Genomic DNA, 27,594 nt, shown 5'->3' on the forward strand with positions numbered 1-27,594 from the left:
TCACAATAATGCAATTATTACATTATCACATACTACAGTGTTAATTGGCCCTGTACCCTGTATCAGCAAGTACCCTGTGGGTAGCTTCAATGCGAGCTACCCACCCGGCAGCGCATTAAGGACGGAAAAGGCCCGTTTGTTTTTTCACTAGGCACGTGAAAAAATGAAAAAAATCCTTTTGTTCTGATTACTAAAAAGTGATCCGTGCAGTTTCGTCATTTTGCAAATTCACCGCAAACAGGTCATGTAGCCCTTCGTACAATCCATGCTCACAAAGTAGCCCTCGACCTCAAAAAGGTTGGTGACCCCTGCTGTAGAGATTGTATAAGACAATACTTCATTTTACATTGTGACTCTCTCTGATCTATAGTAAATAAGCTGATGTAAAATGATCTGTACGCTGCATGATGTAAAAGACAGATATGTATCGTCCATCGGTAATTAAGAAAATCAACCTACTTATTGACATGATATGAGTACCGGTCTTCTGACATCCAGACTCTTAATTTAGGCACCAAGGCCAAACCCGAGTCAAGCAGACCTAGTGGTACAAGCCTGCTGTCTGTGCTGTCATCTCAGCTTCTGTCCTCACTATTTACATGTCAACAGCCATGCCTCCAGGCTATGTCTCTCCATTCATGGCTACTCCAATGTTGCCTAACACCCCTCAATTACTGGGAAGATGACGGCGTTTTTACATGCGTGTTGTAGCCCTACTGGCCCTTAATTTGGGCTTTGGCCTATTTTTCAGGACAGAAAATATAGGTCAATCTGGATGCTTTTGTGAGTGTCTTAGACCATTTATCACTAGGAGTACCGCAATTTGTTTACAGACAATCTGTATGATTGTCGGATGCTTTACAAACATGTCAGTCATTGGATAGGCTCAGTTAGTTTACTGTTTAAATATTTGAAATAGTACAAACTATTCTTAGTAATGTTAATTAATTGCAGGATTAATTAGCAGAAATTGCAGGATGTTCCGTTTTTATTGTTTAAAATCGTTTAAAACTTCAGGTGCGTGTAAGATCAGGCCAGAAATGAGTTCTTTGTAACAATAAGTTCCAGACTTAGGAAGGGTGCTTTTTTTATGTCTGTGAAACTGCACCACATGGAACAGAGGTACAGTGTGTTCATGGCACAGATTTTGTTGCCACACATCCCTTACGGTGCAGTGCATCACTACATAAATTCACAGTGTACGAAGCCTTTTCCCGGCATTGGCAAGTTCAGCGTAAACAAGCGAGGCGGCTAGCGAAACCAGTATGGCAGAGGGTGATAAAGAAGAATAATAGAAAATAGAAATTCATACACATACGTCTGCGTCATGTATGGTGTGTTCAAGGACGGCCCAACAAAGTGGCACGTTATTTATAAACCATAAATTGACTTACACGGGCAGAATTGGGGGCTTTCAATCAGTCGGTGTATCCAGTCAACAAACACACTAATTAGTCTCAGCACCACCTAAGAAGACCTTATGCTCGTTTGTGGTGCTTTGTATTGAGCTGGGGACTCCTATAGAGCAGCTGTATACAATAACCTGCACGGAAAGCTTTCTAGAGCTTCCAGATTCTGGAACCTCTTTCTGCAGTGTTTCTATGGACTTCCTGCTTCCAACCCGTAATGTAACAAAAATTCATTCATTCATTCATTTTCTACCGCTTTTCCTCACGAGGGTTTGCTGGGGGTGCTGGAGCCTATCCCAGCTGTCTTTGGACGAGAGGCGGGGTACACCCTGGACTGGTGGCCAGCCAATCACAGGGCACATATAGACAAACAACCATTCACACTCACATTCATACCTATGGACAATTTGGAGTCGACAATTAACCTAGCATGTTTTTGGAATGTGGGAGGAAACCCGAGTACCCGGAGAAAACCCCACGCATGCACGGGGAGAACATGCAAACTCCACACAGAGATGGCCGAGGGTGGAATTGAACCCCGGTCTCCTAGCTGTGCGGTCCACTCGACCGCCGCGCCGCCAACGTAACAAAAATGTCAAAAGAAAATACCAGGAAGGGAAAAGTAGCACACTGATAGGTCAAAGAAAATCAAGTGTTTAATACAGGGGTCGGCAACCTTTACTATGAAAAGAGCCATTTCACCCCCTCACCCACGAAAGAACAATAGCCTGAAGCTGCAAAACATACATTTTTTTTGGGGGGGGGGGATTTGGGGATATCAATGTAGTTCAGATACGAAAAGACGAGTTGGAGTACTCTTGCTAGTATTGGAGATAAACTCACATAAATGTATGTTATGTGTACATTTACCTGATTTGTTTACTCTGGCGCCATCAAGCTCCCGTGCAGCTGTTTTTTTTTAAATGTTAAATAGCTCTGGGAAAGTATTACTTATTTTCCTTCATGTTTACCTGTGTGAGAGAGAACTGAATAGCATCCTGTCTGCTCATCCTTGTGCTCATACAATCAGTCAGAACTCAGGATGCATTCATGGTCTCACACAAAGTTGGATTTCTTTTTAACTCATTACAAAGACGTGCATTTTCCCCACTCGGGTGTTAAAAAATATTCAAGCATTGCAAAGGGAGCCACAACAAAGAGACTGAAGAGTCACATGCGGCTCTGTAGCCGCGGGTTGCTGACCCCTGGTTTAATCACAGAATAACTAAAAACAAAACAAAAAGTAATACAACATTGTAACAATATTTATAGGTCAGAAAAGTGCATAATAACAAGTTGAATGCACATCGTCATCTTCAAACTTCCTTAATGTTCATCGAACACACACGGAACAATGAACAACTTCATGCTGTCACCTTTCCTCTGCATTGTATTACCGGCTGTGACTGTTCACATGAGACGTTGGTCAGAAAGGTGGCCAGAAATATTTCAATATTGTAACAAAGCAAAATTTGTTCTCAATCAGAAATCACTCCACACTCTTTATTGCTCTCTGGTTTTACCATATCTTACTTATTGTGTGGAAATATGGGCTAATAACTATAAAAGCAATCTTCACTCGCTAAATGTACTGCAAAAAAGGCCAGTAAGGATAATTCATAATGCCGCCTACAGAGAACATACTAACTTGTTATTTCTAAAATCACAAATACTTCAACTTGCTGATATAGTTCATCTTCAAACAGCTAAAATAATACATAAGGCTAAAAATAACCAATTAGCTAAAAATGTCATCCAATACTTCTCTACAAGAGAGGAGAAATATGATCTCAGGGAAGAAGTACATTTGAAACACTTCTATGCTAGGACTACGTTATGCTAGCCGTAGCATTTCAGTATGTGGAATCAAACTATGGAATGGATTGAGTAAGGAAATCAAACAATGCACAACGATGAGCCAATTCAAGAAACAATACAAGCAGTTGATGTTTGCTAAATACAAGGATGAAGAGTCTTGAACCAGTCATGATGTGCTATATATATCACTATATTGACACTTACTATGGTACCCATTATGTCATTGGATACTCATATCACCATGTACTTTGGTACAAGGTACATTATAAAAAAACAAACAAACAAAAAAACCCTTAAACTGTATTATGAAAGCAGGAAGTGAACAAATGTAACAGTTACTGATTGTAAAAGTACCAGATGGAGGGGTAGGATTTAATAAGCTTTGCTTCTTCCTACTTCTTTTGGACATGTGGAACTGTGAACTGATTATGTGATGCATTCAATTGTAATCTGATGCATGTTCAAATGAAATAATACCATTACCATTACCATTATGTTCGAGCGCATTACGTAAATGTTAGTGTTGTGCGCTAATGTAGTCATGCTATTGTCAAGTTTTATTCCCGTAACCCCTACGGCAATCTGTGTACCCCACTTTGGGAAGCTAGGAGTTAAAGGATACCAGCCGGGGGTCGAAAATGCGGCAAATTTCAATTAGTACTCCCTCACTTCTGTACTTCTGCTGTACTTTTCCCACAAAAGACACTTTTAATTCACCCCAAGTTCATTTTTATATTTTACTGTATGAATTGTAGAATTTTTGCCCGTCATTTTGAGACCGTATATACTACTGTGTGCTTTTAACAGGTACAGATGTATTGTCTTCCCCTGTGGAAAGACTGGCTGACTGACTGAAAATCGGAGTGCCTGACTGAGAGCTGTCTGTCTGTCAGCCTTTGCATGTGAACTTCAAATCACAGCTCGGCAGCAGCGTGCATGTAGCCGCCAAAGGCAAGGCTTTTCACTGTCATCAGCACCACGCTTGCCGCCTCTGGGTGCTGTGCCATATGACATTAACAGAGATCGATCCTCTCCACACCTCAAGGAGCTGCCGTGCTCCAGTGTTTTTCTGTGATGCTGCAACCCACCACCTCAAAAGACTAAAAAGAAACTCTCCCCCAAAGCGTCTGCTGCTGTCTGACAATCACCTGATCACCGGCTTTTTTTTTTCTTTTTTTTTGTAACTGTGTATGCATCCAAAAACTACATTTTGTCACACCCCTTCAACTAAAGAATCCTTTCTGTCTGTCATGTCAGAGACCCCACACGAGACCCACCTCCAAGAAGAACCAGTGCCTCATGCTCATTTTTATGGATATTTGCTTGAAAGTATTGATTTAGTCAATAGGGCTGCAACTACTGATTTTTTTTTTTTAGTCAATTAATCGAGTAATAAGTTAAATCTGATACCACAGGTGTCAAAAGCAAGACCTGGGGGCCAGGTTCGGCCCACCACATTGTTTTTTTGTGACCCGCTAAAGCAGGGGTCTCAAACTCAATTTACTTGGGGGCCACTGGAGCTAGGGTCTGGGCAAGGCTGGGCCGCATCAGGTCCCCCCCCACAAAAAAAACGCATTTTTTAAAAACAGAAAAATATACAAACTTTTTCAGTGCTTTGGTTCCGATTTTCTAGCTCTGATAAAACATTCCACTGTTCTCAAATATCTTAATTTTTTTTTCTGCACAAAATAAGATGAAAAATAAATAAACAAATCAGGAATAAAGAAAATCAACCAATCAGTAATAAATAAATATAATAATAATAATAAAACGGCAAATTTTTTTTATAATTTCTGACTATTTAAACTTTTTTATTATAATAATATGACTTTATTCACATAATATTTTTACCTTATTCCCATGGTATTATAACTTTATCCCAAACCTAATTTTTCAAAAATTTAATTTTTTTTTTTTCGAATTGCAGTTAAAAAATTTTTTTTCTTTAATATTTCAACTTTATTCGACTAAAATGACACTATACATAAAATGACACATACATACATTTTTCTCATAAAACTACAACTTTTTGTCATTAGATTGCAAGTTAATATTTTGACTTTATTCATGTAAAATTACTGCAATTTTGTAAATATTTTTGCTATTTTTTTTCTTCTTCTTATTAAATAATTTTTTGGGACTTTGCCATGGGCCAACGAAATCTGCCTTGGGACACTCCTGCTTTAAATTGTCCATAGGTGTGAATGTGAGTGACTGGGTGTTTGTCTTCATGTCAGTCCAGTCCAGGGAGCACCCTGCCTCTCACCTGCAGTCTGCTGGGATAGGCTCCAGCTCACTCCTGACCATAATGTGGACAATCATTATAGAAGATGACCAGATAGATAGTTTAATATTTAGCTCCGGGATGCACTTTTACAAACTAGGCAGCACAGTTGTGCTGATTTGCATGGTTGAATAATTTCAGACAGATTGTATGCGTCTAAATTATTCATACCGTATTTGATTTTCAATACCTTTCTCAGTTTTTTTTATATTTTTTATTTTTTTTTTTTACTATGGTTCTTTTGCTGTAGTCAGCGACTGCACTGAGTCTTACCATTTTGCTGCGTGTGTTGTTCTGCCTGCCGTGGATAGCTGACTCATGTAGCTTTAATATCTGTGATGTTAGCTCTTGAGATGGCAAAACAACGGAGTCCTCAAGCTGTCTTCATCATCACCTCTTTTTTTTTCAGCAAAGTTTGCAGATTACCATCTTCTGTCCATGAGAAATCCAAGAGAGTGTAGATGATCCACACCTGATAATTTAACATTCAAATTTAATATAACCTTGTATGTAGATTACATACAAGGCTGGTGATTGGTATTATAGTTAAATTCTAGAAAACCAAAAGGTGGTAGAAGTTATTGAAAACTAGCAAAATTGAAAATAATAACTGTTGAGCATCAAAGGATATTATTTTATGATAACCCAAACCAAATCTTGGAAAAGTTTTTGTTTTATATTTAGTCTTAAATGGGCCGAGTGGTTAGAGCGCAGGCCTCACAGCTAGAAGACGCGAGTTCAATTCCACCCTCGGCCATCTCTGTGTGGAGTCTGCATGTTCTCCCCGTGAATGCGTGGGTTTTCTCCGGGTACTCCGGTTTCCTCCCACATTCCAAAAACATGCTAGGTTAATTGTCGACTCCAAATTGTCCATAGGTATGAATGTGAGTGTGAATGGTTGTTTGTCTATATGTGCCCTGTGATTGGCTGGCCACCAGTCCAGGGTGTACAAGACAGCTGGGATAGGTTCCAGCACGTATTAGAAGGTAATACAAGGTAATACAATACAACGTGACTGTAGGGGTGTTAGTTCATGTCTAGAAGACTCTACTAATAAATGTGTTATTTTCTGTTATCATGTTTACTATAGGCCGGATAGGCTCCAGCACCCCCGCAACCCTCGTGAGGATAAGCGGCAGACTGGTGGCCAGCCAATCACAGGGCACATATAGACAAACAACCATTCACACTCACATTCATACCTATGGACAATTTGGAGTCGCTAATTAACCTAGCATGTTTTTGGAATGTGGGAGGAAACCGGAGTACCCGGAGAAAACCCACGCATGCACGGGGAGAACATGCAAACTCAGAGATGGCTGAGGGTGGAATTGAACTCGGGTCTCCTCGCTGTGAGGCCTGCACTTTAACCACTCAACACCGTGCAGCTTGGTTGTACCATATGGAGAGAAAAAATTAACCTCTAGTCATTCCAATCACATTGTTGCCATCTGCATTTCTTTGCTTTGCATTCGGGAATAAAAGTGTGGGTTACACGTCCGACTTTGTGCCACATCATATATTTGATATAGGAATTCCCGTCGGAGTTCCAGGTTAGTTCCCCCAAAGCTATAGCGAAAGAAATGCTGACTGCGTTGTCGAAGCAGTCACGCGGGGGGCCTCTGTTTGTCGTAATGTTGGACCAGTATGGAATCTGCCTGGCAAAATCAGAGCTGATATGCGGTGATACACAGAGGCTGTCACAAAGGTTGCGCCCATATGCTGTGCCACTCATTCGTGAAGCTGTGAAATTGGGTTGCATCCCAACTAGCCTGGAGACAGTATCGCTTTCACTACTCTCTTTCCATCTCTGTCTCTGCATCGCTCCACCTCAGCCCCTCCTCTCTCTCTCTCTCTCTCTCTCTTTCTCTCTGTCTCTCTCTGTCTCTCTCTCCTTTTCTCAGCTCGTCCCACTGAAGCATTTTTCTCACATCGCTGGGAAAATGAAACAACTAATGTGGCATTATTAGGGTCACATCATCTCAATGCGGCTCTGTCTTTCTTCTTCTTCCAGTGAGACTGAGGCTGTTGTTTATCTTCTTCAGATGTACATTGAGAAGTGGATTAGAAAATCCCCCTGGCCACGTTCTTGTGCATGTGCAGCTTGCCAGTTTTTTTTTTTCCGAGAAAACACATGCAAGAAGAATTTGCTTGTGTTATAATTGTGTTTTCAATGTTGTAATGCATTTTAGGCTTACATCATGTAAGAATTGTTAATATTTGTGTTTTTATGCATTTACTGCACCAGTTTTGCATATTATTATTATCACCTGAATGGATTGAGTAAGGACCTCAAACAATGCACAACGATGAGCCAATTCAAGAAACAATACAAGCAGTTGATGTTTGCTAAATACAAGGATGAAGAGTCTTGAACCAGTCATGATGTGCTATATATATCACTATATTGACACTTACTATGGTACCCATTATGGCATTGGATGCTCATATCACCGAGTACTTTGGTACAAGGTACATTATTAAAAACAAAAACAAAAAAAAACCTTAAACTGTATTATGGAAAGCAGGAAGTGAACAAATGTAACAGTTACTGATTGTAAATTTATATTAATTCATTCATTCATTCACTACCGCTTTTTCCTCACGAGGGTCGCGGGGGGTGCTGGAGCCTATCCCATCTGTCTTTGGGCACATATAGACAAACAACCATTCACACTCACATTCATACCTATGGACAATTTGGAGTCGCCAATTAACCTAGCATGTTTTTGGAATGTGGGAGGAAACCGGAGTACCCGGAGAAAACTCACGCATGCACGGGGAGAACATGTAAACTCCACACAGAGATGGCCGGGGGTGGAATTGAACTCCGGTCTCCTAGCTGTGAGGTCTGCGCGCTAACCACTGCTATATATATCACTATATTGACACTTACTATGGTACCCATTATGTCATTGGGTGCTCATATCACCTCGTACTATGAGGTGCATTATTAAAAAAAACAAAAACTTAAACTGTATTATGGAAAGCAGGAAGTGAACAAATGTAACAGTTACTGATTGTAAAAGTACCAGATAGAGGGGTAGGATTTAATAAGCTTTGCTTCTTCCTACTCCTTTTGGACATGTGGAACTGTGAACTGATTATGTGATGCATTCAATTGTAATCTGATGCATGTTCAAATGAAATAATACCATTACCATTACAATCATGATAATTTTCTTGGTCAATCACTATATTGACACTTACTATGGTACCCATTATGTCATTGGATGCTCATATCACCTCGTACTTTGGTACGTGATTAAAAAATAAAATAAAAAAAACTACATTAGGAAAGCAGGAAGTGAACAAATGTAACAGATACTGATTTTAAAAGTACCAGATGGAGGGTAGGATTTAATAAGCTTTGCTTCTTCCTACTCCTTTTGGACATGTGGAACTGTGAACTGATTATGTGATGCATTCAATTGTAATTGATGCATGTCAAAATGAAATAAAACCATTACCTGGGGGCAAAAAACATGTTTCATACTGAGGACTATTCAAGTCCTTGAGCACCTCTGTCAGCTCCCTGTCGTGGTTTGCAATTTACTCAGCGGTGTGACCAATCAGTTTTAGTAAACTTAAGGACCATATCATCTTTACTATAAACCTCTGCTCACTAAATCAGCATGAAATGTAATACCATTTGCGGTGTGCAGGCGCAGGCTTGTTTGGCAAAAAGGGTGAGAAATGTTGGAAATGTCCGAGTGTGTTTTCTTTCGGCGTGCCTTTTTGAAAATGCCAGTTAATCTGCTTACTCCTTTAACTGCGAGTGGAGGCGTTGGGCCTCCTCCCGGCCAGAATAAGGCTACTGATCCAGAAGTAAAACGATGACCACCACAGTTATTCCTTCCTTTAGGTTCCACGTCCACCCACCACCCCCCATCCCGGTCTCCTTTAGGGAAGAAAGCTCCTTGTTCTGACAATGGACATTTTTTGCCATATGTTGTCTTGACATCTTCATCAGGTTCACAGCAGGTTACCTTAGTTAACTTTCACTCCACTGCCTGATGGGATTTTCTCCCTCTGTTTCTCCAATCGGCACGGGCTCAAAGTCTAGACAGCCTCTAGCGCAAGGGTCCCTCCAGCACTGTGTCCACAATGGCCGTATTGTGGACGCTTACCAGCGGCAGCTTCCTCCCGTTGCATGCAGCGTGCTGGCTGCTGCTAAAACAATGCTTTTATACGGGGGGGTGTACGAATGAGTCCTAATCCACTACATACTGTGAAATAAGTCTCTCTCACAGATGAGAGAGCAAGCAAGAAGAAGTGGAGTGAATGAAATCATTGCCAAAGAGGTTAGAGTGCAGCAGTTTAACCCCTGGCCAAAGAAAGGAGGAGGAGAGCAGGCGAAAGGAGGAACAAGGAGAGGCAGGCGCTACATCCCTTCATTTGTCGAGCACGGATAGAGGAGAGAGAGGCTGCCGATGGCTTTCACGCAGCCTCTTTTCTCACCAGAGGAGCTGCTGTTCACCATATGGGATTTGGCCTCCCTTAACAAACAGGCCTCCTATTCACAACACAACACATATTCAGTCGTTTGTGGAATGATTTTTTTTTTTATGCCTTTAGAGCATCGGATGGTTAAAAGGGCTCAAAGTCTGTGTTAGATTCACACAGTATAGACCAGTGTTTTTTTTGAGCCACGGCACGTTTTTTTTACATTGGAAAAATCTTGTGACACCACTAACCAAAAATGTTACAAAATGTCACCATGACCTCACACGTGCATCAATAAGTCTACGGGAGGAACAAGGTAGGTGTTGCCACACGGACCAATATTACATTGCTATGCCAGTCTTTACACCACAGACACTCCACAGTAGCCATGTTTTTACATCACCACTTTTTCTCTTTCTGAATGACCTTTCAGGAAACAATGGTATCCTTAGAAAGGAATATTCCAATCTGAATAGTCAACCAGAATAGTCAATAGGGCATGCCCAGTAAAACGTAAACATCAACATCACGTGATACCGACTTCCCTGAGTTTTTCTTTCACTTGTTGGAATAACTCCGTATTGCCAGTTTTTCGTCTGTCCAGTCTTGAAATTTAGTTTGAATCAAAAACAAACTTTGCTTAGCAGTCCAATGCCGATTGCTGGCCTCCATTTTTAAAAGTGAAGAACGTCTGGATCTGCGTGTTACGTCATATCTGAGCAATGCGCTGAAAGAACGCACCCGGGATCAATTTAAACAGGAAAAGATCAAATTCAATCTTGCTAATATTTTATAATTAAACTCAGGACATGTTTTATATAGATATATATTTTCTTTTTTAATAAAACTGGACTTGTGAATGGCGTATAGAAGGGTTTAGATTCTGTTCCACATATGGCGCTAATGCACACGAAAGCTGCTTGCCAACCGCCAATAAACAACAGAAGAAGAAAAACACCACAAAGAAGAAGAACGCAGTCTGACAACTTTCCGTTTGAGCGGGTACAAGATACCTCAATCGGATTGGTTAAAGGAATATTCCATCCCTGTTCAATTCTTTCCGTTTGAGCAAATAAACCAAATACAATTGGAATATTTGGGTCCATATATTCATGGCTATTGACATAATATTTGCAAATGATGATTAATAAATGTTAATTATAAAAAGTGATATTGGATAATTCCTCACGGCACACCTGACGGTTTCTCAGGGTACAACTAGTGTGCCGCGGCACAGTGGTTGAAAATCACTGGTATAGAGAACGATAAACTAGGCGCTTTCGTCTTTATGTGTATTCACACGGGAGTCTTTTCTCTTGTTTGCTACACACAAGCCTATAGTCAGGACATTGAGTAGATAAGATGATACTGAGGAAATACTACACAGCATTTTTTTTTATATAACCTCATATGAAGTTATGGCTTACTTTTACTTTGTTGACAAAATGGCTTAATGTTAAATACTTTGCATGCAGTCCTAGTGGGCAGTGTGAGCCTTCTGACACATGGCATCTTCTGCCAACTTTTTCTTCCAGCCAGCAGCATTAGGAATGCCATTCTCTGCCAATAGCTCCTTTTTAGCATGCTTGGAAATCCCAAGAAGCATAAATGTATGCCAAAGATGAGGATGCCAGCATTTTTCATTTTTAGCCTACTTGAACGTGCCAATACGCAAAGAATTATGCAGACAATTGTCAAAAATAGGGGATGAAAAGATGTGTTTTTTTTCGCTGCTCCGTGCACATATAACTTGCTAATTTATTCACCGTCGCCCTGGTTATGACAGAAATTAGGCTTTATTTTCTCAAAACGGCATAAGTTCACCTCCCGTACTTCGTGTATGCCAGTGATTTTCAACCACTGTGCCGTGCACACTAGTGTGCCATGAGGAAGTATCCAATATCACTTTTTATAATTAACATTTATTAGTCATCATTTGCAAATATTATGTCAATATCCACGTATACTTGTGAGAAAAACTCCTCATGTAAACATGGCTACTGTGGAGTGTCCGTGGTGTAAAGACTGGCAGAGCAATGTAATATCGGTTCGTGTGGCAACACCTAGCTCGTTCCTCCTATAGACTTAGTGATGTTTTCCAATGTAAAAAAAAACGTGCCGTGGCTCAAAAAAGGTTGCAAAACACTGGTGTATGCACTACCCCTTCCCTCATGCCCTGCTCTCAGTTCCCAGCACCCTTCACCTATTAACCTTCCTCTCTCCCCACACTCTTAAAAATGCTGGGTTAAAAACAACCCAATATGGGTTTTCCCAACCCAGCGCTGGTTAAATATTGGATATTGATATTTTAACCCAACAAGTTGGGTTGGTTATCTTAACCCAACAATTGGGTTGTTCAAATGACCCAACGCTGGGTTCATATTTACTACACTGCTGGGTTATTTCAACCCAGCAAATTGGGTTGCCAATATTTTTATTTTTATTTTTATTTTTATTTTTATTTTTATTTTTATTTTTATTTTTAATTTTAATTTTAATTTTAATTTTAATTTTAATTTTAATTTTAATTTTAATTTTAATTTTAATTTTAATTTTAATTTTAATTTTAATTTTAATTTTGTTTATAAAAAATATTAATTAATTTAATGAATTTAAATTTAAATTTTGTTTTGTGTTTGTTTTTATTATAACATAATGGAAATCCCAACCCAGCAGCAAATAACTTTTTTTTTTTAATTTTAAAAAAAATATTAATTAATTTAATGAATTTAAATTTAAATTTTGTTTTTGTGTTTGTTTTTATTATAACATAATGGGAATCCCAACCCAGCAGCAAATAATTAATTTTAATTTTAATTTTAATTTTAATTTTAATTTTAATTTTAATTTTAATTTTAATTTTAATTTTAATTTTAATTTTAATTTTAATTTTAATTTTAATTTTAATTTTAATTTTAATTATGTTTAATTTATAAAAAATATTAATTAATTTAATGAATTTAAATTTAAATTTGAATTTAAATTTTTATTATTATTACATAATAACCCAGCAGCAAATAACTTTTTTTATTTTTAAAAAAATATTAATGAATTTAATGAATTTAAATTTAAATTTAGTTTTTGTGTTTGTGTTTGTGTTTGTGTTTGTGTTTGTGTTTGTGTTTATTATAACATAATGGAAATCCCAACCCAGCAGCAAAAACTTGGCACCCAACAGAGATAACCCAGCGAATTGGGTTCTCAGAATACCCAATTCAATAAAAATTACCCAATGAAATGACCCAACAGGCTCGACCCAGCGGTTGGGTCAAAAAAACAACCCAGCATTTTTAAGAGTGCACTCACTTTCCACCTCTGACTTTTAAAGACACGTGTCCCAGGAATCGCCAAAGTATTGATTTTTTAACCCCTCCCTCCTGGAATATGTGGCATCGCTCAAGGGGATGGTTACACATCGGCCCCCATGCTGACCCGCTGGAGGTCAGCCACGCTTGAGGACTCCGGGGATTTAGTGCACATGCTACTTTACAATACATCATCCGCCCCGAGCTTGCTGTCTCACTGTAAACATGCAAGGGGTTGTTTACATGGACCCGTGCTCATGGCAGGGACCCAATGGTCACTCCCGTCTTGTTGCCACATTTGCCCACCACCCTCTTCCAGGGTGTGAATGTAGGAATCAAATTCCAGATAGGTGATTTCAATTCAATTCACACCCACTAGATCTGTTTACACTCCACTAGGGTGAAATACACTATAGGTTGTTTTTCCCCTTGTCACACCAGCTGCCAGTAGTGTCTGAGCAAATTGACTTCTTTTTTTTAATAGTGTTTGCACTTTATTGTTTGCTCTTTATGGAGTTTGTCAGCTGTGGGAAATATGGTAGACATCATTCATTCATTCATTTTCTACCGCTTATCCTCACCAGGGTCCACGGGGTGCTGGAGCCTATTCCAGCCTATTCCAGTCTTGGGCGAGAGGCGGGGTACACCCTGGACTGGGGGCCAGTCAATCGGCACATATAGACAGGGTAGGATTCAAGTAGGATTCTTTCTTTAGAGCAGAAAAAAACAGACTTTCTAAATAAGTCATTTAGCATTAGAGCCCTCCAGATATGAAATAACACCCCTATAGTCAATTTTACACTCGCATAGCACAATATTCATTCATTCATTTTCTACCGCTTTTTCCTCACGAGGGTCGCGGGGGGTGCTGGAGCCTATCCCAGCTGTTTTCGGGCAAGAGGCGGGGTACACCCTGGACTGGTCGCCAGCCAATCACAGGGCACATATAGACAGGGTAGGATTTAAGTAGGATTCTTTCTTTAGAGCAGAAAAAAACAGACTTTCTAAATAAGTAATTTAGCATTAGAGCCCTCCAGATATGAAATAACACCCCTATAGTCAATTTTATACTCGCATAGCACAATATTCATTCATTCATTTTCTACCGCTTTTTCCTCACGAGGGTCGCGGGGCTGCTGGAGCCTATCCCAGCTGTTTTCGGGCGAGAGGCGGGGTACACCCTGGACTGGTGGCCAGCCAATCACAGGGCACATATAGACAGGGTAGGATTCAAGTAGGATTCTTTCTTTAGAGCAGAAAAAAACAGACTTTCTAAATAAGTAATTTAGCATTAGAGCCCTCCAGATATGAAATAACACCCCTATAGTCAATTTTACACTCGCATAGCACAATATTCATTCATTCATTTTCTACCGCTTTTTCCTCACGAGGGTCGCGGGGCTGCTGGAGCCTATCCCAGCTGTTTTCGGGCGAGAGGCGGGGTACACCCTGGACTGGTCGCTAGCCAATCACACGGCACATATAGACAAACAACCATTCACACTCACACTCATACCTGTGGACAATTTGGAGTCGCTAATTAACCTAGCATGTTTTTGGAATGTGGGAGGAAACCGGAGTACCCGGAGAAAACCCACGCATGCACGGGGAGAACATGCAAACTCCACACAGAGATGGCCGTTGATGGAATTGAACTTGGGTCCCCTAGCTGTGAAGCCTGTGTGCTAACCACCCGACCTCTGTGCAGCCCTGGTTCAGTATATTTTTAATCAAAATAGTAGTCATTACAAAATGTTGTGTTGCTGCTGGATGTTCACAGTATCTGAGTGATACTGTCGTAGGAGGTGCTGGAGCCTATCCCAGCTGTCTTCAAGCGAGATGCGGGGTACACCCTGGACTGGTCACCAGCCAATCACAGGGCACATATAGACAAACAACCATTCACACTCACATTCATACCTATGGACAATTTGGAGTGGCTAATTAACCTAGCATGTTTTTGGAATGTGGGAGGAAACCGGAGTACCCGGAGAAAACCCACGCATGCACGGGGAGAAAATGCAAACTCCACACAGAGATGGCCGAGGGTGGAATTGAACCCTGGTCTCCTAGTTGTGATGTCTGGGCGCTAACCACTAGACCGCTGTGCGGATTCATAAAAAGTTAATTATTAAAAAATCCAACTTTCTGTAAGATTGTGAATGCCTCATAGCTGAGTAGGTGGTAAAAAAACACTCTGTTCATTGGCATTAATAAAATCACCAAAACACAGAACTAAGAAACCAACAAGAGAAGGTATCCCTAATTATAGATGCCTTCTTTCTATTTATTCAGCCAGTAATTCAAAGTATGCGACATCATTAATTGTGAGCTGATGTAGTGAAATAATTTCAGATCAATCAGTCTGCCTTGTGGGAGGGGAGGTGTGTGCGGTTTGAGAGGAGGGGGCGGACGAATTAACCATTCCAAGATCTGTCATGGTGACATTTGTGTCCCCTGGCGGAGCAGCAGGGGGTCCTCTTCACCCCTGTAACCTTCAACTTTCAGCCTTAACCCCCTTCAGGCCCCCCTCTCGCGTCCTCCACACACTCAGCAAGAGAGTGAGAGAAGGGGTGAGGGTAGGGTGAGGGTGAGCTGCAGGAGAAAGGAAGGTTAGGAAATGAATAAAGCAAAAAGGGAAGAGCGGGGATTAGGCAGAAATGGTGGCGATGTATGAAGTGAACACAGAACATGAGAAAAAAATATTTATTATTTTGTCATATCAACTGTCACTCAGGTTTTACTTAACGTCATTTGACCCAATTTTTTTCGGTTTAATTTTTTTTAATTTCAAATAATGACATTTCATCCTTTTTGGCGGCAATTCCCATCTTCACCTTTCAACGAGTAAATCGGTGTAAAGTAGTCCTAACTGTGGCATCATCGAGCTTTGCTGCTTTTTCCCCCCCTCCTCTGCCGCTCTTTTCAAGATGGGGGCCCGTGAAATGATCCAATTGGATTATGTAAGGAATTATGGATTCCGCCGCGTCCTATCATCCGTCTGTCCATTGTATTCCCACTCACTCTGTCACTCGCTTTCAAGCAGCCGTGAAGCCTCTCTCTCTCTCTCCACACTGGGTATTGTTTTATGACCCCCTTACTGAAGTGAATATTTCCTATGAGAATGTTAAGAAGGGCGGCACGGCAGTCGAGTGGTTAGCATGCAGACCTCACAGCTACGAGACCAGGGTTCAATTCCACCTGTGTGGAGTTTGCATGTTCTCCCCGTGTATGAGTGGGTTTTCTCCGGGTACTCCGGTTTCCTCCCACATTCCAAAAAAAAACATGCTAGGTTAATTAGCGACTCCAAATTGTCCGTAGGTATGAATGTGAGTGTGAATGGTTGTTTGTCTATATGTGCCCTGTGATTGGCTGGCCACCAGTCATCATTGATTGGTATTTAGAATTGTTTTCTGCATGCTAAACGTATAATTGTAAAACTATGAACTTTTGTGTTAACATTTGTTTTGTTTTCTGGAACGGATTAATTTGACTTACATTATTTCTTATTGGAAAAATTTATTTGGTTAGGGTCCGTTTTGGTTAGAGTCAGACCTTCTGGAACAAATGAATGTTGTTAACCAAGGTTCCGTTGTAGTACAATCCAGAGTGGATGCTTCCTTAAATTAATGACAACTCTTATTTGCTTTCCAACTACAAGGGGAAACCAAACCAATAATTACATTATTTCTTATTAGCAAAAATTTATTTGGTTAGGGTCCGTTTTGGTTAGAGTCAGGTTCCTCTGTAGTACAATCCAGAGTGGACACTTCCTTAATTAATGACAACCCTTATTTGCTTTCCAACCACAAGACGAAACCAAACCAATAATTACATTATTTCTTATTGGCAAAAATTGATTTGCACGTGATAAGCGGTAGAAAATGGATGAATGAATGAGTTCTCCTCCTATTTTGTGTGGAAGTGGTAACTTTTTGGCTTCTTATTTTGTCTTTCCCTACCCTCGGCCATCTCTGTGTGGAGTTTGCATGTTCTCCCCGTGCATGCGTGGGTTTTCTCCGGGTACTCCGGTTTCCTCCCACATTCCAAAAACATGCTAGGTTAATTAGCGACTCCAAATTGTCCATAGGTATGAATGTGAGTGTGAATGGTTGTTTGTCTATATGTGCCCTGTGATTGGCTGGCGACCAGTCCGGGGTGTACCCCGCCTCTTGTCCGAAGACAGCTAGGATAGGCTCCAGCACCCCCCGCCATCCTTGTGAGGACAAAGCAGTAGAAAATGAATGAATGAATATTGGGCATTGGGAGTGTAAAATTGACTATAGGGGTGTTATTTGATATCTGGAGGGCTCTAATGCTAAATTACTTATTTAGAAAGTCAAAAAGGGTTTTTTTCTGCTCTAAAGAAGGAATCCTACTTTAATGCTACCCTGTCTATATGTGCCCTGTGATTGGCTGGCGACCAGTCCGGGGTGTACCCCGCCTCTCGCCCGAAGACAGCTGGGATAGGCTCCAGCACTGCCTGTGACCCTCGTGAGGAAAAAGTGGTAGAAAATGAAATGAATGAATATTGGGCTATGCGAGTGTAAAATTGACTATAGGGGTGTTATTTCATATCTGGAGGGCTCTAATGCTAAATAACTTATTTAGAAAGTCAAACAGGTTTTTTCTGCTCTAAGGAAGGAATCCTACTTTGCAGAAATTCACTTATCACTGTTGGGTCTGAAAGCCATTAACCAGCATAAATAAAGGATTACTGTATGTACAAATGGAGGAAAACAATGCCAACAAACTGCCATTGGTTCAAAAATCCTGTATCGTGATTCTCCTTATGTCTCTGGCCGAAGTCACAAGTAAATGGTGAGTTTTGGTTTGGATTTCAACTCGGTCTATGGGTGGAGCTGGGTTTTGCGGACACCATAAAGTGAGCCTCGTTGCATGGCTCACGACTTGGAGGCTGCCATGTGCGAGTTTGTCTCTTCAAACCTGGCCTGCTGGCGTTAAGGTCACACGGTGACCTTGGAGCTGTGGAAACCGTGTTTACCAGAGACCCCTGTGTTCAGGGATGACTGCTTCCTTTCAATCATTGTGGCTTCAGTGAGTGGCAAAGCTTTCGCCTTTTATCATGGATGCAGAATTAGCTCGACTTTTTTTTTGTCGCATTAGTTTGTTTACTTTAGTCTTAAATTTGAAGTGTGGATGTCTTCAAAACACTTTTATTTATAGGGTTGATTGAAACTAATTAACACAGTTGCTTGATAATTTAATCTATCTTTGATTAATCAAATATCAGCCTGTCTATAAATTGTCAAAAAGATATGTGGGATAGCAAACAAATAACCAATTCTCTCTGATCAGTCGCCAAACGTCCTTTCATTCAATCCACTGCACTTCAACTATTCTCAATGAATATTTCCTCAGCATTATTGCTTTAAAAAAAATATATATATAATACTGACAATAACAATTATGATTATACAATACTCCTTACACGTCTCCAGCCAGTCAAAAGTGTGTCATTTTGTCATTAATGAAACAAATTAACTACAGTCTGTGGATAAGACTGGATTTAAATGTGGATAATTGGCTGTATAATATAAGCTATCATATCTACGCTGAGAATATGAATTTGCATATTTACAGCACATACAGCCTCAACACTTTCTCTCTTCTTTCACCATGTTGTGCAGCTGCCGTGTGTGTGTGTGTGTGTGTGTGTGTGTGTGTGTGCGTGTGCGCGCACAGACTCTCAGCAGCCACCCTTGCCCCCACCCATCTCATTAATATGTATGTGTTCTGAGGCAGCTAGCGAAGACGGTGTGTTTCTCACCCGCTGATTAATGCTGTCTGTCAATTACCTCTAGATCCAACCGTGCTGTGGAGCTTCCCCCAGGACCACACCGACCAGGTTGGAACAAACTCCGCTTTTTCATTCTCTCTCTCTCTCTCTCTCTCTCTCTTTCTCTCTCACCCCCTCTCTCTCTTCCCCATTCCTAATGCCCTCACTCACCCTGCCATCCTGTGGAACCCCGCCCACCACCCCACACCCCCCTCTCCCATCACTAGTCCTCTCTGGTGCTTCCTCTCCTCTCTCTCCTCTCTCATTGCATGTCTGTTCCTGGTAATGAAAAGCAGCTAGCTGGTCTTCAATAACGGAGGAATCGAATTATCATGCAACCCGTGACAGGAATGCACACCTTGATTTTGGTTTTCGCTTATCTTGCTTAGATTTTTCATGACAACAGCATTATTAGCTACATTTTATTCCTAAATGTACACCTAAACAAAGTATGGGCACATTTTTTGGGTTAAAAACATTGGCAGTGGGGGGGTGCGGGGGGGTCTATATATAGGTGGCATCAAGCAGAAAGACAACAGGACGAAAACGCAGCACATCCATAGCAATTCATTCATTTTCTACCGCTTATCCTCACGAGGGTCCAGGGAGTGCTGGAGCCTACCCCAGCTGTCTTTGGACAAGAGGCTGGTGGCCAGCCAATCACAAGGCACATATAGACAGGGTAGGATTCCTTCTTTAGAGCAGAAAAAAAACTGTTTGACTTTCTAAGTAATTTAGCATTAGAGCCCTCCAGATATGAAATAACACCCCCATAGTCAATTTTACATTCATAGCCCAATATTCATTCATTCATTTTCTACCGCTTTTTCCTCATGAGGGTCGCGGGGGGTGCCGGAGCCTATACCAGCTGTCTAAACTAAGGGTGGGCAAATTTTTTGGGTTAAAAACATTGGCAAGGGCGGGCCGTCTATATATAGGTGGCATCAAGCAGAAAGACATACTTGCTCACGGTGCAACGAAAGGAAAACACAGCACATTCATAGCAATTCAACACATCACATAAATCAACAACTAAGCGCTTAACATATCACATGATTGAAAACGGTTATTTCCAAGTGCCCGCAATGCATGCTGGGTAGTCCAGCTGCAATAAGAATATGAACTATGAACAGTCAAACATTGGATATCAAGGGTATGGTACCTTTCATTCATTCATTCATTCATTCATTCATTCATTCATTCATTTTCTACCGCTTTTTCCTCACGAGGGTTGCGGGGGTGCTGGAGCCTATCCCAGCTGTCTTCAGGCGAGAGGCAGGTACACCCTGGACTGGTGGCCAGCCAATCACAGGGCACATATAGACAAACAACCATTCACACTCACATTCATACCTATGGACAATTTGGAGTGGCTAATTAACCTAGCATGTTTTTGGAATGTGGGAGGAAACCGGAGTACCCGGAGTAGTGGTCCGCAGTTTTCTCACCCCTGACCTAAACCATCAGGAAGTGTGTCCGTCGATTAGCAATTTTCGTAGACAAATCTGATTAGAGGCGGCACGGTGGGCGAGTGGTTAGCGCGCAGACCTCACAGCTAGGAGACCACGGTTCAATTCCACCCTCGGCCATCTCTGTGTGGAGTTTGCATGTTCTCCCCGTGCATGCGTGGGTTTTCTCCGGGTACTCCGGTTTCCTCCCACATTCCAAAAACATGCTAGGTTAATTGGTGACTCCAAATTGTCCATAGGTATGAATGTGAGTGTGAATGGTTGTTTGTCTATATGTGCCCTGTGATTGGCTGGCCACCAGTCCAGGGTGTAACCTGCCTCTCGCCCGAAGACAGCTGGGATAGGCTCCAGCACCCCCGCGACCCTCGTGAGGTTAATCGGTAGAAAATGAATGAATGAATGAGTTCTCCTCCTATTTTGTGTGGAAGTGGTAACTTTTTGGCTTCTTATTTTGTCTTTCCCCACCCTCGGCCATCTCTGTGTGGAGTTTGCATGTTCTCCACGTGCATGCGTGGGTTTTCTCCGGGTACTCCGGTTCCTCCCGCATTCCAAAAACATGCTAGGTTAATTAGCGACTCCAAATTGTCCATAGGTATGAATGTGAGTGTGAATGGTTGTTTGTCTATATGTGCCCTGTGATTGGATGGCCACCAGTCCAGGGTGTACCCCGCCTCTTGCCTGAAGACAGCTGGGATAGGCTCCAGCACCCCCCGCGATCCTCGTAAGGAAAAAGCGATAGAAAATGAATGAAATCTGATTAGTTAGATTTTGTCCATAGTGGACTAATAGTCAAATTTTTTGTTGTTCAAAACTGGCGCCACAAAGCGGGTGATTTTTGCTAAGTAGGGGTCTTCTGTTAAACACACACATCATTTTGAATTATTTATTATCACAAATTCGTTTTTTTGTTGTATCAAAAGAGTTAATCCTTTTCATTGAAAATATGACTCCTTACCCTAAGAAGACACTGTCTCAGTAGGATGTCTTTGTTATCTCTCTCTGACTTCACCGTCAAATCACAACACGGGAGACCCGACTTGATCAAAACGATCACATGGCCTGTAATAATATGCACATTTATCACTGGAGCGTGCACATCACACTGTCACTGGATGAGGTTGAGTCCTTCTCCTGCGGTGATGATGCCATGACTCCTGCCCTCTGCTGCTGCTGTCGTCTCTCTGTCAGGCTGCTGGTGACAGACACTTAGTCAAAGAATAGCATCAGACGCAGCCCAGCAGCTGCGACACAAACGCAACAAAATGTTTCTATGGCAGCACTAGGGAAAGCGGATCCCAGAGCAAAAAAAAAAAAAAAAAATGACGAAACTATGGCGCCTAATCACTAGAAGAAGGGAAACGATAGAGACTTAAAAAAAAAAAAAACTGGAAAGAATGACAACTATGCATGTCGGCAAAATATGTCCCAAAACACCAACCAAGCCCGAGCGGATGTTAGGAAGTAAGTGAGGGCGAAAAGTCTAGCAAAAAAAAGTTGCACCATTGCAGACAAGCACAGGAAATGTTTTCATGTGGGATCCAAGGCATAATAGTTGACTAATCTATTAATTGTGAGGAACAGATTTTTAATTAATCTCATCTTGAAGCAATTTAAGCAAAATTGAAAACCCGACTTAACTACGACTGGTAGAACCTTTGTTATTCAATGCATCCACACAGTGTCGGATCAGTAAATAGTCATACCCACGTTGAATTAATTAGGGCTGCAATGATTAATCAATGATTAATCAATTACCCATGTAATCGGCAACTATTTTGGTGATCGATTAATTTTTTTTAATTTAAATATGTAAATATCCTCTGATTTCAGCCTCTAAAATGTGAATGTTTTTAAGTTCACGTTCATTTTGATGGCCATTTTTTTGGCTCTTTTCTGATATGTTGCAGACCCAACCAACTGATTACTCTTTAAATTGAAACAATAAGTTTCAGATTAATTGACCAAGACAATTATCATGATTGTAATGGTAATGGTTTTATAATCCTACCCCTCCATCTGGTACTTTTACAATCAGTAACTGTTACATTTGTTCACTTCCTGCTTTCCATAATACAGTTTAAGTTTTTTTTTTTTTAATAATGCACCTCCTACTGAAGTACGAGGTGACATGACCACAATCAGTAACTGTTACATTTGTTCACTTCCTGCTTTCCATGATACAGTTTAAGTTTTTTTTTGTTTTTTTTTAATAATTCACCTTGTACCAAAGTACGAGGTGATATGACCACAATCAGTAACTGTTACATTTGTTCACTTCCTGCTTTCTATAATAGAGTTTAAGTTTTTATTTTTAAAATAATGCACCTCGTACCGAAATAAGAGGTGATATGAGCACAATCAGTAAGTGTTAAATTAGTTCACTTCGTGCTTTCCTAATATAGTTTAAGGTTTTTATTATTTTTGTCACGTACCGAAGTACGAGGTGACATGACCACAATCAGTAACTGTTACATTTGTTCACTTCCTGCTTTCCATAATACAGTTTAAGGTTTTTTTTGTTGTTGTTTTTTTTAATAATGCACCTAGTACCGAAGTACGAGGTGATATGACCACAATCAGTAAGTGTTAAATTTGTTCACTTCCTGCTTTCCATAATACAGTTTAAGTTTTTTTTTTAATAATGCACCTCGTACCGAAATATGAGGTGATATGACTAAGGTTTTTATTACTTTTGTCACGTACCGAAGTACGAGGTGATATGACCACAATCAGTAACTGTTACATTTGTTCACTTCCTGCTTTCCATAATACAGTTTAAGTTTTTTTTTTGTTGTTGTTTTTTTAATAAGTAACCTCGTACCGAAGTACGAGGTGATATGACCACAATCAGTAACTGTTACATTTGTTCACTTCCTGCTTTCCATAATACAGTTTAAGGTTTTGTTTTTTTAAATAATGCACCTCGTACCAAAGTACGAGGTGACATGACCACAATCAGTAACTGTTACATTTGTTCACTTCCTGCTTTCCTAATAGAGTTTAAGTTTTTTTTTGTTTTTTGTTTTTGTCACGTACCAAAGTACTCGGTGATATGAGCATCCAATGACATAATGGGTACCATAGTAAGTGTCAATATAGTGATATATATAGCACATCATGACTGGTTAAGACTCTTCATCCTTGTATTTAGCAAACATCAACGGTGCATTGTTTTACTGAAACTATTTAAAAAATAAAAATTTAGATTTTTTAATTTTTATTTTAACAGAATGTTAAAGCGGCTACCTGGTGTTTATGCACATATTTGCTCTAGATTTCAGGTCTTCAATTTCTGAATCGAGAGGCGCCCATTGAGCCCTAAAGCGTGAAAGCCCACGAAAACACGAAAGCCCATAAAACAACTCACTTACTCACTTTTTTTTAATTCCATCTCTTTTCTTTAATCTTCTTATTTGTTTGAACCATTAAAAAAAAAAAAAACACAACTCAAATGCTGTAATGCCACACCCTCTTGACTCGATTCCTAATGGAATGTCAATCAAAGCAATAATTAAGTGTTTTCGGAATAATTTCACCACACAGATTGTTGCAACATTTACATAAGAGTTATTGGAGCGATGCACCTACTGGGTATTAAATCAACACATCCCCAAGAGAAAAGCAGCCCAAACCAAGAAAAAGACGGAAAGCAAACCCAGTGTGATAGTTTGAGTGTTGACATGTGACTAGACCTCATCCCCTCTTTTTCAAGCTGTCAACACAACCTTACTTTTCTTTCATTCTGTTGTCCACCAGATCGTTTGTGTGCATAAGACGGCCCTTAAGATGGCTAGTTAGCGTGCTGTGTACAGAGGGATTGGCCCTTTCCCCCCGTATACATAAAGGCTGTATTCACTGGCCTCATTACCAGGATTAGGGCTCCTTTCCTTCTTTGTGGGGCTGGAGGCTGGAGTCCCGTGTAGCCCGACTCCGGTTCTTTCTGTGGCCCGTGCTGGCCAGCATATGGCAGCAGCAGCCAACAGTCTCCACAGAGGGGCTCAGAGCTCAGAGCAAGGCCTCCTTTTGTTTTCGGTCGTTATTGTTGCCGCGGCGTAATGACATTTGTAGGCCGTAGGATCGGGGTGGAGGGGTTAGTCTACCCCAGGGGATAAGGAGAGAGATGGAGAGGGATGGAAGGAGGGGTGAGTCAAAGACATGCAGACAGACAGGAGTGTGGATTATGGAAATATGAATTGATTTTTTTTTTTTTTCTGTTCCGTAGTAGAATAGAAAGCTCAAAGGAGAACAGACTGCAGGCTGGCTGGCACGTCGGGGTGCGCTGGGGAAACTTGACGTGAGAGGCGCTTGCTCCCTCTTTCTCTCACATTGCCGGCCCTTTTTCTTTTTTCCCCCTTCCTGCTCCCCCAATTCCTCCCTGAGCCCCTAAGTCTCTTGATGTCTTGGTCATCTGCAGATGCCACTTGGTTACGGAGGGAGGAGTGAGGATGTGAAAAGTAGAATGACGGAAGGTGGCTAAAGCATGTATTTGAATCTGAATTGCATGGGGATTTTTTTTTTTTTTTTTTTTGCAAATGAAGCAGACAGATGGAAATCTGTCCATTTTCCTCTCAGATCTCATCCCAAAGTTGGAGAAAAAAAAAATGCAGCAGACTGAACATGCATTTGGAGTCAAACGAGCTTACACTGACATGATAATGATAGCTTTACACTGGATAATGTGTTGTGTTAAGGATAACACAGGGGCTCTACATTAAAAACAAAAAATGACTTGACCATGGGGAATCCATAAGATGAGAACTACTTGCCCGAATTTAAAACGAAATGACTGCCATATTGATATCATCTATTTTTTGTGGCATCACATGAGAATCTCAAATAAAGATTAAATGATTATCGTTTCTTTCCTACATAGATCATGACGTTGCATGGAAATCTGGATTGTCAAGAGACTTCTAGGCACTTTGCCTTGATAAATAAAAGTACATTCATGATTGAATAAACATTTTGCTTAAAAAAAAAAATTGTGCAGATGTATATTAACACGGCGTGCCATACTACCTTACACATCGTAGTCGTATTAAGCAGTGATATTTATAAGTTGTGCACCACAATGAAACATTATTGAATAGACACATTTATGTACTAGTAAAGTGTTTTTAAATCCAGAAAAAAATGCTCAATGGTCAAACAATAATTTGTGAATCAAAGGTGAGAAAAATACAACAGAGAAATGGAACGGCTAAATTTTGTAGCTTTTGTGTTGGTATTGGATCTAATCGGCGGTGTTTCATTGTGACCACTTCAAATTGTCACAGCAATGTGATTCACTCACCTGTGCCATCATTTGATTTGCTGCCGCTAATAAAATACTTGTTTAGGAGGCACGGTTTCATCACTTTTTGGTGTTTTTCTTCAGAAGTTGTTGAAGAATTAGAGACCATGTTGGCAGGGACGCCATGATAGATGTTTTCCTAGTCAAACCATCACTGATTGGTTGATCATGAACAAGAACGGGTGTGAGTAAAACGCGGACTGCGGACCGCGGTCTAAATAAACGATTCTGATTGGTCCATTTCAAGATTTTCAAGGATTGGTTTGCAAATTACCACCGGAATTACGCAGTCCGTGTTTTACCAACACCAAACAAGAACCGCTTTAAAAAAAACTCTTGGCAGTATAGCATGCCAAAGTACACTTGCCCGACGGGAATATCACTGATTGGGTTTACTTGCCCCAATTTTGTTTTAACTCACCCCGGGTACATCGTTATTATCCAGCCCTGTAACAGGTTTCCCGAACTGATAGCAAATCCATAAGAATTGAAACTGGAAAAATCACTCACAACTGGAAGCTGCTTTTTCATCCTAAAATGATCTGCATCAACAAATTTCTATATTGCAAATAAATCGCATTTGCATCTGCAAGAATTTTCAACATCCAGGGAGAAATAAACAGAATATTGAATAATGAATATATTTTACTGCAAGCTCATCTCCGGGCCCCCCGAAATAAAGATGATTTTAACTGCGTATGGCTACTTCACATATTCTAAAGGGGGACTTTTGATCTTCCGGTTGTATACAGTACAGTGGCGGGATTGCCATAAAACATGCAGTTTTACCATTTATGTCAAGGCCACAGTAGGTGGGGGGGCTCATCCCAAAAGGAAATATTTTTGCTTTGATAAGGACTCACACGTTGCCGTGTTTAATCAACTGGCAAAATGCATAGTCGGTGTTATGTTTGGACATATGATAAATGACTTTTCTTTAGTGCCTAAAATTTTCAAAGTGCATTTTAGAGTAGGTGATGACTAAAATTGCCGGGTAGAATATTATTTGCCAAATCAGTTCTTAGAAGTCGGTAATAATACTATGATTATAATATTAATATTACAGCAAATAGGATGCAATCATATTTTAAGGCTGTGTCCGATTTTGTACATGGCATATGTTAGCTAGCATAAGTTAGATGTTGACGCATTTATAGTACAAAATAATAGTATTCCATTCATTCATTAATTCATTTTCTACTGCTTTTTCACGGGGGGGGGGGGGGGTGCTGGAGCCTATCCCAGCTGTCTTTGGGCGAGAGGCGGGGTACACCCTGGACTGGTTGCCAGCCAATCACAGAGAGAACAAAACCCACGCATGCACGGGGAGAACATGCAAACTCCACACAGAGATGGCCGAGGGTGGGGAAAGACAAAATAAGAAGCCAAAAAGTTACCACTTCCACACAAAATAGGAGGACGACTCATTCATTCATAAACATGCAAACTCCACACAGAGATGGCCGAGGTTGGGGAAAGACAAAATAAGAAGACAAAAAGTTACCACTTCCACACAAAATAGGAGGACGACTCATTCATTCATTCTCTACCGCTTATCCTCACATGCAAACATGCAAACTCCACACAGAGATGGCCGAGGGTGGAATTGAACCCTGGTCTCCTAGCTGTGAGGTCTGCACGCTAACCACTCGACCGCTGTGCCGCCCTAATAGTATTCCAAGTGATCCAAATTACTTCCAAATTGAGCAATGATGCTAGCACAGTAGCTACTACAGTGTAAGTCGATTAGTCATGCCTGGATTGTGAGGA

The 27,594-nt window shown here is 40.7% G+C and overlaps 1 protein-coding gene across 3 annotated transcripts in view; it reads left to right on the forward strand.

The window, feature by feature from the left end:
- dennd1b (DENN/MADD domain containing 1B) overlaps window positions 1-27,594 on the forward strand; it is a 182,011-nt gene that overhangs the window by 15,859 nt on the left and 138,558 nt on the right. For all 3 annotated transcript variants that reach the window (XM_058072328.2, XM_058072329.2, XM_058072330.2), the window contains exon 3: window positions 19,088-19,131. In XM_058072328.2, the coding sequence (XP_057928311.2) occupies window positions 19,088-19,131 (44 nt within the window). The remainder of the gene's footprint in view (window positions 1-19,087; window positions 19,132-27,594) is intronic.

Source organism: Doryrhamphus excisus, linkage group LG4 (genome assembly GCF_037039965.1).
Source record: "Doryrhamphus excisus strain RoL-2023G ecotype Guam linkage group LG4, RoL_Dexc_Guam_v1.1, whole genome shotgun sequence".
NCBI classification, from domain to species: domain Eukaryota; kingdom Metazoa; phylum Chordata; class Actinopteri; order Syngnathiformes; family Syngnathidae; genus Doryrhamphus; species Doryrhamphus excisus.